The sequence below is a fragment of the Metarhizium acridum genome (assembly GCF_019434415.1).
Source record: "Metarhizium acridum strain ARSEF 324 chromosome Unknown scaffold_574, whole genome shotgun sequence".
In the NCBI taxonomy this organism is placed as follows: Eukaryota; Fungi; Ascomycota; class Sordariomycetes; order Hypocreales; family Clavicipitaceae; genus Metarhizium; species Metarhizium acridum.
Window position 1 is genome coordinate 534,926 of NW_027094044.1, and position 18,896 is coordinate 553,821.

At 53.0% G+C, this 18,896-nt stretch overlaps 4 protein-coding genes across 4 annotated transcripts; 2 read left to right on the forward strand and 2 right to left on the reverse strand.

The window, feature by feature from the left end:
• Window positions 1–1,941, forward strand: J3458_020606 (uncharacterized protein; the record flags this gene model as incomplete). Its single annotated transcript, XM_066122132.1, has 2 exons — window positions 1–256; window positions 317–1,941. The coding sequence occupies 2 exons, from the start codon at window positions 1–3 to the stop codon at window positions 1,939–1,941; spliced, it is 1,881 nt and encodes a 626-aa protein (XP_065972758.1).
• Window positions 1,942–2,534: 593 nt separating this feature from the next.
• On the reverse strand, window positions 2,535–3,566 carry J3458_020607 (uncharacterized protein; the record flags this gene model as incomplete). The annotated part of the gene is made up of 2 exons (XM_007815909.2): window positions 2,535–2,790; window positions 2,851–3,566. The coding sequence occupies 2 exons, from the start codon at window positions 3,564–3,566 to the stop codon at window positions 2,535–2,537; spliced, it is 972 nt and encodes a 323-aa protein (XP_007814100.2).
• Window positions 3,567–9,457: 5,891 nt separating this feature from the next.
• J3458_020608 (uncharacterized protein) lies at window positions 9,458–17,094 on the forward strand. The gene is made up of 2 exons (XM_007815908.2): window positions 9,458–10,069; window positions 10,194–17,094. Exons 1-2 carry the CDS (start codon window positions 9,658–9,660, stop codon window positions 13,280–13,282), a joined length of 3,501 nt encoding a protein of 1,166 aa, XP_007814099.2. The 5' UTR covers window positions 9,458–9,657; the 3' UTR covers window positions 13,283–17,094.
• Window positions 13,366–17,110, reverse strand: J3458_020609 (uncharacterized protein). The gene is made up of 3 exons (XM_007815907.2): window positions 16,989–17,110; window positions 16,595–16,926; window positions 13,366–16,502 (listed from the first exon to the last, which is right to left on the reverse strand). Exons 2-3 carry the CDS (start codon window positions 16,668–16,670, stop codon window positions 14,308–14,310), a joined length of 2,271 nt encoding a protein of 756 aa, XP_007814098.2. The 5' UTR covers window positions 16,671–16,926; window positions 16,989–17,110; the 3' UTR covers window positions 13,366–14,307.
• Between the last annotated feature and the right edge of the window lie 1,786 nt (window positions 17,111–18,896).

An 18,896-nucleotide genomic window follows, 5' to 3' on the forward strand; every position in this document is an offset into this window, starting at 1 on the left:
ATGGCAGCAGACACTAAAGACTTTGACGTCGTCCGCGTCGCTCGCAGCGACGGCACAGACACAGGCCCGGGGTACTGGCCCTCTATGAATACGGCCCCCAAAAAGACTGGCAAGGATGCAGCGGCGGCGACAGTTGAAAAGACGCCCCGTGTGAAGCCACAGATGACACGGCTGGCAGAAGACGATCCCCGGTTCATCGAGTGGCGGATAAAGCTAGGAATCCTACTCAAGCAGGAACTCGCACCAAATCCCGACGGTGCGCAATACCTCCCCCGCTCTTTACACTCGGACAAGGAAAGGCTAACTAAAGACGTAGAAGGAAACCCGTGGTACGTACAGTTTCCTAGGGGATACTGGCTGTATGAAAAGTCCAAACATCTCTGGGTGTCAGGTTATCCCATCAAAACCAAGCTCTACAAGAGCCCGCAGGAATTCGGTGTCCACCTCATCTGGCTGCTCTCTGCGTCCAGAGACTACAAGGACTGCTGCTGCGTACACTGCAATCTCCCCAATCCTGCGAAGCTCGCGGCGTCGGTGGAAGACACTCTCATCATCACACCCAGTGAGACGCCCATCCCCGCATCAGCAGCTACTGCGTCTGGCACCGGAGTCAAGTCCTTGTCGAATACACCAATGCCGGCTCCTGTCCCGGCTGCCACGCACAGAGTCACGCCTGTTCCGTTGCCTGCTATCCCAGGACAGCCGAAGCAGACTCCTCCCACCATGTCCGCAACACCAGCTACCAAACCGCCAACTCCAAAATCTACACCAACCAAGCCCACGAGTCAGTTAATAGTAGCTGCGCCCTCTCGATCAAACTCCAATACACCACAGCCAACACCGCAACAACCACAACAATCTGTACCGAAGCCAACACCACCACCATCACAACAACCACCCCCTCAACCCCCTCAACCCCCTCAACCCCCTCAACCCCCTCAACCCGTCCGCTGGTCCCTCCAAGGCTCGCTCCTCTTCCGCGCCGGCGAACTAACATGGTACCAAAACGGCAACACCTGGCGTCTCGGCATCGTCGCCTCACCCAGTCCCAACCCATCTTCCCCAACTCACACCATGCTGCCTCTCGGCCACGCCCTGGTCCCCCAACAACCCGTCACAAAACCCCAGTCCGACCTCCGCCCCTTCCACGCCTTCTCCGTCCCGCCCGTCGCCGTCCCAGAGCTCAAGGACAAGCCATTCGACCAGGTTCCCTGGGACGCCCTCTTCCACTCGTCGGCAAACGAGCCCCCCAAGCGAGAACTCCTCGCCCTCGACGCCTCCAAACTAGCCGCCTCCCGCATCGACGCTTCCTATTCCCTCTGGTGTCCCCTCTCCGAAGACCCCAACGCCGACACCTTCCCCTACTACGGCTGCTTCTTCGGCGCCGAACGAATCGAAATCGGCGACTGCCTGCGCATCAAGCCCGTTCCGTCGGAGCCCTCCTTGGGCGACGCGTCCATAATGGGCCTCCGGTACATATTCACCAAAAAGGAATACCCGGGCGCCGTCTTCTTCCGCGGAAACGTGTACCGGCTGGCCAAACCCGACTCGCCCCCGTCAAGCATCATGCCGGAGGACCAGCTCCCCATTGCCTTGAGGGACGAGACGTCCTGGCGTAATCAGCTTAACCCCGCCAAGCCACGGCGCTGGGTGCTGGTAAAGGAGAACCTCACGCTAAACGAGCAGTTCGTCAAGGGACGGTTCTACCCTTCTCATCGACTGATGCCCATTTTGAACCCTGCGGCCTTCAATGCGGCCCTTGCGCGGGGGCAGGTGGATGAACAGGTGCCGTACTTGAATAACCGTATGGACGGAGGCGTCGGTGGTTATATAGGCAGAAAGGCGAATAGGATAGACAGTCTGGGCGCTTCTGTGCCCCAGGGATCTACCATATCGCTGGAGCCTCTTATCAAGGAAGATGGGCTACAGGTGCAAGGGTAGGGCCCCGAAGACTTGTTTTGGGTAGGTAGTCGTTGGCCGCAATGTGTCAGCAGGCTGGCTGGTATTGGAGTTTACCGTCAAAGGTGTGGCTGCAGATATCGATCTGACTTGGTGTTAATTTATATACGGAGAATATACTAATATAAAAACGGTAGATCACTCCTTGCTCATGCTTTTTTATGTACCCAAACCCCACCCATATCGCACCAAGACTTGCGGAAAAATAGAGTTACCTGCTCCGTGCCCGTTTCCCGCGTCTAAAAATTCGGCACAATTGCCATGGGATAATTCTCCTAGAGCCATTGAAATACAGTATGGATAAAACGAAGTGCCGATGACTCCTAGGGTAGTGTGCTCCAAGAAATCCATATGAATCCTTGTCAAAGCCACGTCAGATGCCCTGCATTAGGGGGAAGAAAAATGAACCAAGAAAGAAAAGAGAAGTTAAGTGTCGTCATCAAGGTCGTTGCTGTCGTTTCGAACGTGATAATAGACAAAGACTATTCGCTAGACTGCTCGTCGGGAGTGTCGTGTCAAGGATACATCCTACATAGTGCTGCAGCCTGCATAGTAGCCAAATTACCATGTCAGATTTAGTCCTTTGCTCTTAGTCTATCCAATCTAGCCTGTAGTCTGCTGAGAACCTCCAGGTCGGGAGCAGGCTGCACTTTTCGTGGCAAGGCTCGAGGCGACTCGACAGATTTTTCCAAGCCGCACATTATGCAAGGAGTACCGTCCTCGGCACCAGCAGGATATACCACCTCGCAAGAATTGCACTCGAATCGTGCGTCAGAATCTGGTCCAAACGCATCACCGGGATAGCCGAATGGGTACTTGTCCTTTTTGGGCCTTTTGCAAGAGTATTAGCAAGTGTGCGTATTTCAACAGGCACGAGGTGGTAGGACTTACGGATCCCGTGGGCAATCAGTACAACGAACATGGTTGCAGTTCTCACACTTTCTACTACCAGTAGCAAATAACGTCTGGCATTCATGGCACGTCCTCCTAACACGCTGTCGAGGTTTTCTGTGGACCAAATCCTGCCCTCCAGTCTTGCTTGGCCGTTTTAATTCTATTCGCTCGTCACCCCAGAAATAGTCGGGCATGATTGGAGGATTTTCCTTGTTGGTCTTGAGCTCCTCCCCCAACTGCGCAAGATCGGCCAGACACCCCTCAGCTTCCTTGGGCGGATGGCGGGGACATTTCTCGCATCGAACGTGCTGACACATCGTGCACTCATTCCCAGTTGTAAAGGTCGTGTTGCACCGGTGGCAAGTGCGCCGTACGCGCATCCGGATAGGTTTGTCTACTCGCAGAACCGTTTCGTTTGGAGAGTGGCTTAATAAATCGGATGATTCAATGACCAGTCCAAACTTTTCACCCATTTTCTTCGCACGCTCCTCCAGAATTTTCAGTTTGGGTACCGTGGAGGCAGACGTTGATCCTTGGCTCGCATCTGATCGGATGTCGTCCCGTGGAGAAGAAGGTGTCTGTGAGCTCGGGGCGGTAGCTTCTCGTTTGTCAGACTTAAATGCGTTCTTAACTTTGGCAATAACTCTCCCAACTCCCTTGCCATCCAAATCCTGCCCCGGCGTTGAAGTCGTACCTGTAACGGGTTGACTCATTGCCAGCAAGAAGCAGGCGGTGGGAGTGCTGTCGCCGGCCAGAACAGTTGGGTTGCTCGGTTTCTAGCTTGAATCATGCAATGAGCTTGAGAGAGCTGAAGACCCGTTCAAAAATTAGGTAACAAAGGCAAAGATAAAAATGTTGTACTTCGGGCCTGACAGTCTCTGGGTTCCGGATGTCAATTTTTGGCATAAAGTTGGGCGTGTGAACCAAACGTAACCGTCGGCTTCTGTATAGTTGTGAAACTCTGAAGGGTCAAGACACAGCGCTCCCGAGTTTCCTCTCTTTTCCGCTTTCACAGGCGCAAGAGGTCAAGGTACCAGATGGGCAGCAGAAGAAAGTGCTTGGAAAGGGACTCGAAGGATTAGAGCAGGAAAGCAAGAGGGAGACAAAAAAGGACGAAAATGAAGCGTAAACTGAGGAGAGCGGCATGTGGAGTGACGATGGCGACCCTGGGACCGAAAATCCCACCACAACGGAACGGACGAGGCGGCAGCTAGTTAGCGCGAAAATTGTCTCCAGTCGATAAACTGGACGTGTGCTCCTGGCAAACAAACGCAACCACACAGACTAGAGAACTCTGCAGCTGCAGGAGCTGCATCTATTGCGCCGGTACTATGCATAAAGTGGCAATAGGCGCTGTGGTTGTGGTCCGTGGTGTGGAGTCGCATCATGAGCCCATCGAGCAGGACGATACCGATGAGCGGGTTCCAGTGGGTTGGCGACCCAGCCTGCTGGCTGACCGGCTGCGTGGCTTTCTTTTTGGTTGCTGGTCGTTTGATGACGGGCGGCAGCGCCAGGGTCACCGAATGGTGGTGGGGAGGAAGAGAGAAAGCGGACCTCAATCTACCTGGATAGAAGTCTGGCGTCCCAAGGCCAACGCTAAATCCCAAGCCAAGAAGACGCAGGCCAGCCGCGAGACGCCTTGGCCTTTCCAGGAATGAAGAGACCGGCGGTTCACGGCTGACTTGTCTGATGGCGACGGCATACGACACCATCCCGTCTGGCAGCCAGCGCTGTTACTAGAAGCGGCAGGGCCAAGCGTCTCGTCCAGCTGTGCCCTTCTGCGTCGGAGGAATGCTTGGAACATTTACGCCATCAACGTCGTGCTTCATCTCACTCTCATCGCGGCCGCCCTGGAAGAGCAGGGATGGACCCAACCAGAGCATCGGAGACGGACGCTGTCCGGGTGTGTGGGCCAGCCGTCTAGCTACTCCGTATGTACAATAGCTTGTCTTTGGGCCCGAGATTCTGGGATTCGATGTCTCGTGCCATTGGTACCGCTGGGACGGAGCTACTACTGCAGTACTCTCTGCACGGGCAGGCAAGTCTTTGCTGGGCCTTTGGCAGTTGTCCGAGAGGGATGTGCTGGCAAGCCCACCAGGATCCATCAGGCCACCAGCCAAACGCCCCATCTCTCATCTATTCGTTCAAGTAGCATCAATGTAGCCGGGTAGATGGAGGGTGCTGCTTTCTTATCGTTGGTGGAGGGGGAGCAACCGACAGTCTGGTGCCAATAGCCCTTGCAGTCTCAGCCCGCAGTGGTGCATTGTCAGGATGCCGCAATTCATCCGGTACATGGCCAACTGTTGTTGCTTCTGGACAGCCGAGACAAGAAGAGAGATGAGGGACGGGCATCGATGCAGGGGGTTGGTCACGAACGACGCATGGTCTGCTCAACACATGGTGACTTGTGAAGCGACTCGAAGCTGTAGAGACATCTGCTGTACTGTAAGGAAGTCGCACAGTATGGGGGGCTAGCGACAGTACCGTGTTGTATGCATTGTATGTTTTTTGCGTCATATGCATGGAATACGGGATTCGTGATTGGAATGCATGATAAATGTGCTCAACGGTGAGAGGCGTCAAACACCACATGCCACTGGTGTATTACGGCGGGCAGAACGAAAAACCTGAGACGACAGACCTCAGCGCTGACGGCCCTGGAGGTTAGGTTAGTCGACGCCACCAGAAGCCATCGTCTGGTCCGAAGGAAGGAGAACCCGAGCTTCCAGTAAATATTCTACGGAGCACCTTCCGCAGATGCTGTGTCGCGAGGTACCTTAGGTATGTATACCGTACTTAAAAAACGCAATTCCGTACCACAGCCTACGGTCCGCCTTTGTGCGTTACTTGCCGGGTACTCCACACTCCAGTAACGCTATCAATTACTACTTGGCTGCTAAAACTCAGGAGTCTGTGTGGTATCCTGCTACAGATGCGGAAGGAGCCATCTAGAGTCGGAGCTTGTTGCCTGCTCTTTTGCATCATTAATTTCCTCGACACCTCACCACATCAAACACTGGATGCAATCACTTCTCGCTTCGCTTCCTGTCTAGTCAACTTGAGATCAGACGGCCCGCATGCGTCCACCTGCCTCGGCTGTCATGTCCCTCAGCCGACACTAATAAAGCCTGTGTTTCACTACTCCGGACCTTCTCAAATTTCATCAACTTGCCTCGTGCTTCAAAACCTTAGACGCTCAAGCCGCCTTCTGGTCCATGATTTTGCTCGCTCCAGGTGGTTGCCGACTCGAGGGACAAGCTTTGCAAACGAAATGGTCTCTATTAGCAGGGCTAACGGAACCAAAGCCGCCTTCAATGCATCGTTATTGAAGTATGGATTACGGGGTGCTCCGTACAGCTTGCCATATCCCGCATCAGTGAGGACCGAACGACCGAGCGCCAGATCGCGCACAATTACTCCGTGCTCCGTATTCTGTATTCGTACCGAGTACGGAGTACGGAGCAGTATTTCAGGGTCGGGGATAAGGGGGTCCTGGGCAGACTCCACGTTGACAAGCTGGGGTGTCTGATGTCTCAACGACTGAAATAGCTCCCGACCACCACGCGGTGCTGGGTGCCAAAATCTGATATATCAATTCTCACCAACAGGGTCCTACATTTGTCCTGCACCACAGCCTTTGGGCATGTGGTCCCATTGCCTCAATTGCATTGCCACGGTTGTGCATTAATACGGCGTGACTTTCACAACCAGCTTCAAAAGGCCCGAACTGCTTGTCGGAATTGCGGGCGTGCCTCTCGAAATGGGGAAACCTTGACAATCAGTGAGGCTTCTTTAGTGCATGGTGCTTTATGACAAGTGGGCTTTGCGACTTTGTACTGGACTGCCAGGACTTGTCTTGCAGCAATATCTATTCCACCTAGGCCAATGCTTGGTGATGGTTTCAACCACTTTTATGGAAGATGCAGAATGCCACATTCCTAGTAGTGGCCCTTGACGTTTGGTTCGATGACTGCCTTGTTGGTAGACGAATTTCTCCTGGATGCCATTGCCAATGAGAACTTATTACCACCCATACAACCTACTCAGCGGGTGGCGCTGACGTACCGCGCTCTCGGCAATTTGCCTCAATAGTGGCAGGTGATTCGTCCAAGCCAAAATCTGGCGTTTTTTGCCGTCCTCGCTGGTATATACGTAGATGGACCACGACTTTGCTGCTGGTCCACAAGGTGTTCATCAAATCCTCTCACGATGCTTCCGCCTGCCCCGTCCCTCCTTGAGCCGTCAGGCTTTCGGGGCGTGTCCTTGCAAGGCTCAAGGTTATGCACAAACACATTTTCCAACTGAAGAAGGGCTAAATGCCCCGGTATCATTGGTTTGAGCAGCGCCTGCAAGTCGGCATCAAGAAAAGTCATGAGCTGCCGAGTCAAAGGTCCGTGGAGGCATGCATGTCAGTAGATTGCTGCGCCAAGTTATGAGATGCGACTGGGATGGGCCACAATCGACATATCATTGTCCAGTGAACCAAGGCTTCCAAACATGGATAGCACAGACTTGGACGAATCCTGCCACTTCAGCCTTGATGCTTTGATCATAACCCGCCCTTGACAAGTTCTGGCTTTGAATTCCGGAGAGCGCGTAGTGTTAAATCATAGGCAAACGGGCGTCCTCGGACACCGGACGTGAGTAGCTTTCTTCTCGTCTGGACACAGCCGATGTTCCCATTGCCATGGTAGACTTGTGCCTGGTGCGGACATTATTTGCCTTGTGTTTTCCCTTTGTTGGCTCTGGGAAGCTGCCCTTGGCTCCCAACTCCGCATACATTATCCTCGTTCGTCAGTAACGCACAGGCAAGCCAATGCAACCCACCCACTGAGCAACATGCATGATCCAGGGAACAGGGAGGGACTTTCCAGGTTTCTGAACAGACGAAAGTGAGTCCAGCGACGGCACAGTGAAGAACAGGTCCCACCAACTGGTGAATATGTCGTCACCGCGCTGCTGTTGTGGCCTAGTCACGATCCTGACCAGAAAGTCGGAACGCCAGTCTACTCCGGAGGCTCACGCACGAGGTCAGAGGCAGCATTTGCAGAGCAGAGAAGGTCTATCTGACAAGACTGCGGAAACTCAGTCTTTATGACTTCCGCATTACAACCCTTGATCCATGGCTCTTTTTTTGAGAGTGCTGCGTAAGTTCATTCCTATCGGGGCACAAGTACGAGTTCCCTCCATTTGTCTCTCGTTAAACAGTCAATCTACACACCTTCTGCCCGGTTGCATCTTGTGAGATGAAGAATAATTAACTTGCAGCCTACTCAAGAGAACCCAGGCGCCAATACACTACGGGGCTTTTACTATGCGATAACACGAAAGCTCATGGGTTGGGGTCCAGGCAGCTGGCCAAGTGGTCAGTGGACAGGCCAGCCCGAAAATGGGATCCAGTTCCCAAGTCCAAACCATGCGGTTCTCGTCCAAGACATTAGACATTTGCCCGGGTCTGGAGCTACAGATAGACGACACGCCCTGCACTCTCCCTCGCACCGCCCGAAGAGCCACGTTCTTGATGTCTAACTTGCTCGAGCGTCAGTGCTGAAAGCTTGACCGGTGTGTTCCGTTGCTGCGGACTTGCTGGCAAAGTAACACAGGTGGCTGAAGCTCGGCAAAGAGATGCGAATATCTTCGGTATGGTATCGCGATGATGGATTGGTATTTCCGGAATAACTTCATGGTACCGGGGAACTGGGCTTCGTGGATCAATGGTTTTTTGCCACAACCTGAGGATGATTCACCGAGACTATGATAATTGGTAGCTGGTGATGAAAACAGAAAAAAAAAAAGAAAAAAGAAAAAAGAAAGTAGCTCTGAACGGCCAGGCAGCACACAGATTTTCATTCGTATGGTGTCTCCCTGTCGCCTCAATAAGCCGCGCCACGACTTTCCAAGAGGTCATCAGTCTGACAGCGTTGATAAATTTGTTGCCTCATGATACCGGACATTTGGGTGCCGATCTAGGCCGCGGCTCAATGCCACATGGCAGATGTTCTTCTTATCTTGCAGGGATGCCCTGACTTACACCACCGGAAAGTAGTATTTACACCAAACAAATGCGTGCGCCTGGCCTGTTAGCACATGCAATAGTTAGTACTGAGCGCGTAAGAATAGCCAGGCAGCCCATGTCTGCTGTATTTCACGGGAAATATTGATGTGCAGCTATACAAGCCATGAAATCAACAATCAAATTACTATCGATGGGAAGCCTGAAATTAGCAGACATGCCGCCCAGGTTAAGCACAGAGAGATAGACTGCCGGGCACATGATTTCATTTCCTGTTTTAACGCAAGACAAAATTGGGCACGACAGGGTGGTGACAACTGACAAGAGGCGGTCAAGTCACGAGGGTTATGATACCAGTCCAAGATGCGCGCTGATGTAAAGAATGAATGAAACAGCAAAGCGAAGGAAGTGGAATATGGCTTGTGCTATGTATATTCGAACTGACATGTATCGCCATGGCGGCATGGGAATGGGAGTTTATGAGCTTGTTCCTTCGTTAGCCCCTTTTCGGAATTATACCGGTAAAATAGGCACTTGCGGATGCATACGATACCCACGGTGTGGCAGTCGCGTCATTCGGTTCAAGCGCCCATTCTTTTCTACTTGACATAATCCTCGCTTCTCGCGGCCCATCACACACAAGACCATCGCAACCGTACCGTACAATTGGTTTTCATCTTCAGCTCTCTCCATCGCCTCCAACGCTCTCCGATTGATTCTTTCTACGGACTGTGCAAGAAGTCGTGCACAGCCAAAACACTCGTCGCACCTCTCTCTCCGCGCTTAGCTATATGCAACGACAGCCATCCGAGTCCTCAGAACAGATTTCTCAGTCCAACAACACTCCAGCTCCAAGCTCCTCATCTCAACATGGCTTTTTTCACCATGGGTCCAGCGACATCCGTCAAGTCCGCTCCGCAAGCTCTAGCCGTGACTCACACAGCGCCTCGCCGCACTCTGTGTCGGACGTTGGCCGTGAACCTCGCGATGCAGTCGATGCTGATAAGCTCGATGAGAAACTGCGTGGATTGAGTCTTGACGGGAAGTCCAAGACGAGTCGAAATCGCCCTATCACTGCCGGTCAGAGAGTTTCAGACTATGAAAACGCCCTTACGCCGCCTACTCCGAGGCAAGCTCTAGGGTTCAAGGTCATTCGACGCTCTGCTTCATCTGATGGCCCTCAAATGACAGATTTCCCAAATGGTTAGTTATTGCGCTTGGGTTTTGTTTTGTCAACAGAAAACGCTTGTTATCATGACGGCTACATCACAGCTAGCAGAACGGCCATCCGCCATTGCTTTCCTCCGCTAACTGTTGGCCGTTGCAGAGATTCTGACACACATATTATCACACCTGCATCCTGATTCACATGCCGCCGTGGCTTTGGTATCGAAACGTTTCTATGCGCTGGTGACGACCCCGCATGCATGGCGTATGGCATTCATGCGATACTTCCCCGGGCATACTTGTTTGGATACAACGTCTACGAAAAGAACCGCTGATCTCTGGGCCGGGTCGACCTCTGATGTCGTGCGATCTGACATACGCTACTTTGGCCGCCTAACCCCTCTTGCCACTTGGCGGAGCGAGTACCTGTTTCGAACTCGGCTGATGAGAAGTTTGGCACGAGGCAAGCCCGGAAGTAGCTCCGGTGGTATTGGTGCTTCCGGAGGAGCAAGCAAATCTTCCAAGCGTAGGAGTGCTGTCCTGACATACAATTCAAAGCTCCCATGGCTGGTTACCAATATTCATGCTGTCTTCTCCAACGGCAAGCGGCCTCCGCGCGCCATCCAGGGAGCTGGTGATCTTGGTGTTGCTACCATGAGCGATCCGACAAGCGGCAAGATTGAGAAATGGGGCCTTGAGGACCCATTCTCGGCTGCCCAGTTGGAAGAAGTGGTGCCAAATCTTGTTCCCTATGGTCTCGGAGACGGACCCGTCGCTGTCCCCAATGTCATGGATGTCAGTCAACCGTATGGTGTTATAGCAGGCGAAGGTTTCCCAGGCGGTCGCGCTCACTTTCGAGGCGTCAATGAGTCTTGTGGTCGCTACCTTGGTGGTGACACTGGAGTAGTTGACACGTACCCAGATGTACCCAAGATTCCAGAAATGTCAGATGCCATTTGCAGTTTGTGGATTGCAAAGTCGCCCGCCGTTCCAGCCGCCACCCAGTCTATGTGCGGTATGTTGACGGGTTCTGCACTGGGCGTTGTTACCGCCTACTCACTTGGAAGCGATCCGAATGGTCCACGATATGCCAATGGCGACATGACAGCCCGATGGGTTCTCAGCCCCGGCGTGCCAATCATTTCACTCAAGATTGATGATAATTATAGTGTGAAGCGCAGGTCGTCGTTCAGAGTCTGGGCCGTAGCTCTTAATGCTTTAGGCGAAGTCTACTATCTAACAGACAGCCCCGTGACTACACTCAATCGCGGCAACGGAAACGATGTCATTAGACATGCATGGCTTGCTGGTAGGACAGCATACTGGCACCTGTTGGAGTCGACTAGGCGCACTGCCAGACCGGATGAGTTGGACAAGAATGTGGTGCGAGGAGCCTACACGCCACGCTCACCATCTAATGACATGATCCTTAGCAAAGAGCAACTCGCAGCTGAAGCTCGCGAAATCGAAAAGTACCTTCGCTACAAGCCGTCTCACTTTCGCAAGGTATGCGAGGGCTGGGATATGAGACGAAGGCTCGAGGTTGATTTCGCCGGCGATGATGGCGCAGGGGCCGGGGAAGGCATTTTTGTCATTGACTGTGGACTTGCTGACCAAACACCCGCTCGAGTGTTGCGATACTGGCGGTCACTGGCTTCGCCCGTAGTGCAACACCAACAGAGTGGTCCAAAACGAAGCGGTTCTGCAGCGATCGCACAGATCAGACCACGGCCATCGCTCTTTGGATCGACGGAAATGGCTGCGGCAATGGATTGTGCAACCCCGGAGCCTCAATCGCCGCACCCGCCTCCCCCGACGCCCATGTCGCCGCAGCGTCAGTCTACAGCCAGCCTGCACGACTGGAACTGTACCGCTTTTGCGCTCAAAGGCGGCCAACAGGCAGTCAATATCACCGCTAGCAGTTTAGACTGCTCGAGTCACTCTCTGCTCACGCTCAGCGAGGACCCCTTGCACGCAGCAGGAGAGTCTACTCCTGCACCTGGAGTTGTCACTGCGTCTACGACTACCCCCACGAAGACATCAGCGGGGAAGGCTGAGCAGGCTGTTACAGAGATTCCGGGGCGTCGAGCCCGTCTCCTGGCGATTGGCACTGACACTGGTGTTATTACGGTATGGAATGCTCGCGATGAAGTCGGACACCAAGCTGCGCAGCCTCTGCGTGTTTTGCACACAGATTCTCCTGAGATTTCGTGCCTTGCAGTGTCAGCGTTGTACTTGGTCCATGGAGGAAGTGACGGCCTCGTGCAAGCCTGGGATCCCCTTGCGTCGACTTTGGAGCCTATTCGAACTCTCAATGCGCGATCCAATGGCCGTGTGCCGCGCCACATGATGACCATGAATCCAACGCTTCGGGAGGGAAACTATTCGGCAGTCGGTGCCATCTATCTAGATCCAGACCCAACGGTCCTGCGGGGCGTGGTGTCCTTTGGCGCATTTCTTCGGTACTGGACGTACAGCTCAGCTAGTCACCCGACAGGTCGGAAGCGTCGAGCCAGACACTCCGATATCCACGGACGCATTGCCAGTCGCAGACTTGGCGGCACAGTCTCAGGGTACATTGCCGCTGAAGAAAGAGAGCTCCGCCGTGAAAATGAAGCCCGCGCCCGCGAGCAGGCGCATCTCCGTAAGCGCTTTGGCGTTGGCGCTCTGGGCGACCTCACCGAAGAAGAGGCCCTTCGATACGCGGAAATGGTCTCCGAGGAGGCCTACCTCCAGGAAGAACAGCGTCGAGCTAGCGACTCTGCTGCCGAGGCAAGTCTAGACACAGCATCATCCATCAGCGAAAGCTCGGTCGACACCATCACTCCCGAGCCCAGCGTCACGGATGTGAGCCCTCCCATAGCCAGCGTGACCGACAATGATGAGAGCGAATTCGAGCAGCAAATCCAGCAAGCGATTCGGCTCTCGCTGCTGGAAGGCGTGAATGACGTCGGTCAATCCCCGCGTGGTAATTCCTCTGGCGATTTCCACTTTCCTATCCAAATCAAAGTCAAGACGAAGAAAGCCAAGGGATCTCGTTCGACATCTACTTCGCCCGCATCAACGAGCCACACCCCCGTCAACGGGGGTCGATCCAAGTTGAACCCTGAAGACGAAGATCTTGCCTTGGCAATGAGTCTAAGTATGCAGGAGCATGAGGAAGTAGGGCTAGGTGTGCATGTCGAGGGTGACTTCCCTCCCCTGGATACGGAGGGTGTTGGGAAGGGGAAGGGCATTAGTAGGCAGTAGATATGGTTTGATTCAACGCATTGTGCTTAATTCAACATTAGCAGCCTTGTTTAAATTTACAGTCTGTTGTTTTCTGCTCTACAACGTTGATTGCGTCTCGTGCGCTTGTGTTTGCGGCCAGGATTGATGTGCCGCATACTACACACGGGCAATACAAGATTCTACATGACGGGCGAATCCCGACGTCAGGTTGAGTATGTCGTCATTTTTTTTTGGTCTCTTGTCCTTGGCAAGACAGTCTAGCGGCGTGCAGAATACTGCCGAGTGAATTTTGATTCAGCTCCGTCGGCTCGGAAATCAAGTGCCGCGGGCCCATGGGACTTGCATGCCCAGATGGGGGATGGCGAAAAGGAACCCGCACGTCCACAGTCATGTCAAATGGCCCATGGTAAATGGCGTACAGCCTTGACTAGGTAGGCGTGGTGTGAGGACAGCCGCTGCAGCTTGGGCCAAAATTTGAACATCAAGGCCGCGCCAGGCCCGGCTGGCCCATATATTGCGGCAAATATCACGGTTTACATGAGCGAACCGCAGTTGAATTCCAATTACGTTGGTCCCGTGGCCCCCCTTTGTACATTTTTCGAGGGGCGCGTCGCGGCTTAGACTGGCGGGATGCTTTGTCCCGAGACACGGGTGAGATGGGTGTCCGGCTCATTGGTTGCTTCAGTGCAAGTCCTTTTCAGAAAGGATAAGCCACTGAAGCAAGTACCTATTGTAGTTGGTTGATATATTAGGGTCCCAGGGACAAGCTCCCAGCCGTCCAATGTTATTTATTCATACATAAACCAGCCCAATGGCCCAACAGGGAGATGCGCCATCCCCAATGCACCTTTTCCACCATCGTCTGTGTTTAAACGCCGCAAAAGAAGACACGGGCCGAGGTTGGATAAAAGACGGGAAAAAAGAAAAAAAGAAAAAGCAAAATTCCGTCCCGGTTCATTACCTCATGGTCTGATTCGTGTCGACCCACCAGTTAAAAGGGGTCTCTTCACTGTATATCCAAAGAAAATAAAGATCAAACATGTTTATACAAATACTAAAACGCCAGTCGCTATGCAAAGTGCCACGCCCGCCCAGGACAGGCTTGGTCGTATGAAAGGACCCATGCTGTCGTGATCGTCGTCCTGGGGGGAACGACTCGTCTCTATGGGAAGCGTATTGAGCCAGGTACCCGTCGGTGAGATGGTTGTGACGACAGTCGAACCAAATGGGTACGATAGGGTGATGCTTGGCACGATGACACCCATGGGGCCGAGTGTGAACCCTTGGCCGGCAATCACCGTGGTTGTGAGATGCGAGCCGGGCCCGACGGTGAACGTGTTGCCATTGATGATGGCGATGGAAGGAGCAATCTTGGTTATGGTCGCTCCGCCGATGATCTCGTATCTCGTGTCTGTCTCGTTGGCTTGGAAGCCGCCTAGCACCAGGCCATGTACACCAACGCCTGACGGACCAATCGCGACCGTGTCACCCTCGACAACTTCGGTGGTGGCCGGTGTGTCGGGTCCGTACGTGATTGTTTTTGAATGCACAACCACGACGCTTTTACCCGCGACTGTGAGCATCTCGCCCCCCGCAACTACAACTTCGGACTCAGGCGGTGCTTGTACCGGATTGAACTTGAACGACCTTGTTCCGACAATAATTTTGTTTGCGCTGATTGTCACGCCTTGTCCCTGTATATTCGTCGTCGTGCCATGGGGCGGCATGGTCATCGTAACGCCGCCAATGGCAACCTGTGAGCCGGACAAGGACACGTCTAGTCCGCCAACGGTGCCCTTTGTCGGCGACGGGACGCCGAATTTAGTCGGGGCAGGAGGCGGTTTCGCAACAGTGCCTCCTACACCGACAATGGCTGTGGGATAAATCGTGAACTTGCCGCCATCAACGCTGACGGTCGTGGTCTGGTCTGGTTTCAACGAACTATATGTCTCGGTGTTTATGATGACCTCGTTCCCCTTTGCTGTGACATTAAACGTGGGTCGCGGTTGATTGTTTCCCTCAGGCGTCCGTCCCAGGCCACCCTGATGTCCAAGACTGCCCTGATCGTCCTGATCGTCCTGATCGTCCTGATCGTCCTGATCGTCCTGATTGTCCTGATTGTCCTGATTGTCCTGATCGTCCTGATCGTCCTGATCGCCCTGGGGTGGCACAGATTTGTGCACTATCGGGCTTGGGTATGGATCAGACCATGTTGCGCTGTAATTGGGTGGAGGGTCAGAAGGAAACACGACCGAGGGGTTTTTGTCTGTCGTGATAAAGGTGACTTTTGGTCGTATGAATGGCGTAAGGGACCTGAAATAATCCGTCGTTGTTCCTGCTGCGACTTGGGTAACCTCGGGAATTTGTCCCTCTGTCGTTGGAGACGCTGGCGATTCTTCGAAATCTAAACAGTACACTGGAGTCTTGATTGTTGAGTATGGTGGTGTATAGTCAGTGCTATTGCCATAAAAAGTCACCGTCTTAGTGTGAACAATCGAGTAAATCGTCATTGGCTCCTCTTCATCCTCCAATAGGGTACATTTCCTCGTGATTGTTGAAGTTGAGACAGATTCATCCGCAGATTCTGGCTCGCCAGGTATATAGCACATGTCAAATCCTATTGGACATTCCATCGTCACTGTTGTCTGGGCCTTGACACGGTTGCAATTTGTTGAATGAGGTCGAGTCCCCGTCCCCGTCCCAGTGATGGTGTGATTGGATGCATGGGTGGACCAGGTTGGATGCCTATTTCTCGTTCTCGAGGGAAGCAGGCTGTCTGTGCCATTATTCGTGTTTCCATGCTTATCAGATGGCGCATTTCCAGAAGGCCTCTCTCGTGACGTAGAGAAGGGTCCATCGCTTGTGGAAGAGTTTGGTGCTGTGGCTGATGCGATGAGATTTCTCAGATTTGATGTTAATGACAAAACTGAGGAAGAAGAGGATACTTGAGAGCGGCTCCTTGATCTGGTCTTCAGAGTGCTTATTTCCGAAGGCCATGAATCGGTAGGTTTTGATGATGGGTCTTGCTGGGAAGGCAAGCCAAGTGATACGGAGCCATTAGGACTACCTTGTGATAATGCAGTGGTGGTTGACGGGGTTGGGGTTGTGGTTATAAGATGGCTTGCCGACGATGATGACACTGTAGCGGGGTCTGATGAAGGTCGTTGTAGGCTTTGCTCGGAAGTACTAATCGTAGCATTGAGCACTCTACGCGGATATTGAGGGCGGTTTGAGAGGTCTGAAACATGTCCATCGCGATTAGTTTAGGTTCTATACGCGAGGGTGAGACGCCATATGAAGGCGCCAGCATCTGGTCCCGACGGAACATACCCGCTCCCGTCCCTGCATAGACAAAACATGTGAAGAAGAAAGAGGAGCCCAGCAGCGCTTTCTTGTCAAACTTCATTTTGATCGAGGACTGAACAACCACCGTGTCCTAAGACACCGCGTGCGCCACGATAGAGAGTTCCAGTCGCAATGACCATCAATGATGCATCATCTATGAATCAGCCCCGACAGTCGCAGATGGTATCCTCGCATGACTGCCAACCATGAAATGGTCTTGTTACCTCCAAAAACCAATCTAACCGTTTGGTGTGAGTCAGCGATAGCAAGTAGACGGTCGATTAACACAGATAGACAACCGCTCGGCAGCTTGATTTCTAACGAGGTCTTAGCTTGGCTGTTTAGCAATTGCAAAAGGAAAATTTGCTGCAGAACCAACACCGACAAGAGATGGAGAGACAATTGGAAATTACTCCGTAATAAAAGAGAACTTGGAGAGCAAGCGGGACCTCTCGACTGAAAGAATGACAAGGGTAACAGAGGACCAGTCGACGGACCTCGCGTACCTGGGTGGTGCCAATGGCTCAAGCAAGTGGGAATAACGGTGCCAGTCTGTTCAATAATCCAACCATTGAACCAGGGGCCCTAGTTGATGCAAGGACACGTGAAGTAGAGTCAGCGCGGGCGGCATGGCTCCTCTCCTCAACCGACCGAGGACTTCGTATCATGGTCCACTTAGTCGGCAGCGAAGGGCTCTCACCGTGCGAGACGACCAGCCAGACTTGCTGTTGCCATGCCGGTGACTCGTGGCTAGTCCAAGTGAGCGAGTTGCGGCATGGCGTGCGTCTTCAGTGGAACACAACATCCACAGCTCGAAGCCCGCTTGGTGCAGCTGAGGGGCTGGTCCATGACCAACAAACAAATTCGGACATGGGATCGGGCGAACTGCCAGAACGGCACAGGGGCGCTTCCACCAAACGTTACCTGGTGACTCTGAGGTGGCGGCCTGGGCCTGAACCTTGGCTGATGACGGGCTGACGGGCTGATGCAAGAGTCTTGGCTGTCCGGTCGAGCGTTGTCTTGGCCTCATCAATGTTTGCCTTTCACCACAGACATCAATCGCCATCCGGACGGCATATAGTGCATCGACGCCACATGTTCCCAAGGCGTGCAGAGTTACGGAGCACTCAATACAGTACACAGTTGGTTGAAGAGATTCCAGGGCTCGCTCTCCTCCGACAATGCGACAGTCCTGGCAAATGAGTTGACGTCTTTTTGCTGGCATGCGGGCAATGGTGCCGTCGGCTACCCAAGAGAACCTGGGGCCCGCGCTCCCAACTACACGTAGATCCCGGTCCCTAGTCTGTGGGGAGGAAGATGCATATGTACAATTGATTGCATGTTGAAGCCAGGTAGTGCTTGTCTGCTCTTGAGTCTCGGATGGTTTCACTCACTGTTTTCGAGCTCTAGGCCGTCAAGCCGTCCGCCTTGGCTTTTGAAAATTTGGGGGCCAGTCCGGTCTAGGACATGTTAGACGAGATTATATTTCTCTTTAGGACGTTTGTACTTGGCGAAACCCATTCAACGACACCAAGCCATTGAGCCTGTCGTCGGTACGGAGCTCCAGGTGAATCACTAACACGAACACGTGCTATCGGCGCTTGATGTTCTGCTTGAAGATGTGGAGTGTTTTGTTTCTCATTCATCTGAACCGACTTAGCACTTCATGCATGGGCTGCAATGCCAAGCGGATGCCCAGTGATGCTGTCAGACTTGAGTGATTGGCGGCTTTGAGTGGAACAACCACCGGATATTGGCGCGCGGCCGATGAGCCGATGCAACTTTGTGACCCAAACTGTGTCGTATGACTGGAACCGTTGGTTTCCTTTCGTCTCGAGATGCTGTCAATTCAAGTGTCATCTCTTTTTCATGGCAGTACATAATCTTCTGGGAGCCATACTTGAACGTCGATGCCGCTTGGAAGGGTGGCCATCTGAGACTTTGCCAATGCCCAAAGTAGTTTGGCTGCAGCGAGTTCATCTTTTCTGTGCCCAGTATGAGTGCCAAAGCGACATTGTCGGATACGACGGATGGTCAGTCTGTCGGCGACTCATGACCGTGTACTCTATAAGTCCACTCCGAGACACGTACTCCGTTCGCCGTATGGTGTCAGCTGATACTGCATATCTCTGTTCGTGTAGCACGGTGACGGATATAAAAAAAAAAGGACGTGTACCTGATAGGTACTCCATACTCCGCACATGATAGACATATTCCAGAACAAAACTAGACCTGCCGAACTGCAGATGTGGTGCAACAACACAACATGGCTCAAGGTCCCCATCTG

Excerpts from the sequence above, each read along its gene's own strand:
- J3458_020608 (XM_007815908.2), top strand. The coding sequence starts at position 9,658 with ATGCAACGACAGCCATCCGAGTCCTCAGAACAGATTTCTCAGTCCAAC. Across the intron at positions 10,070-10,193 it reads AATGACAGATTTCCCAAATG|AGATTCTGACACACATATTA; the intron begins GTTAGTTATTGC and ends TGGCCGTTGCAG.
- J3458_020609 (XM_007815907.2), bottom strand. The coding sequence starts at position 16,670 with ATGAAGTTTGACAAGAAAGCGCTGCTGGGCTCCTCTTTCTTCTTCACA. Across the intron at positions 16,503-16,594 it reads CTATGCAGGGACGGGAGCGG|ACCTCTCAAACCGCCCTCAA; the intron begins GTATGTTCCGTC and ends GACATGTTTCAG.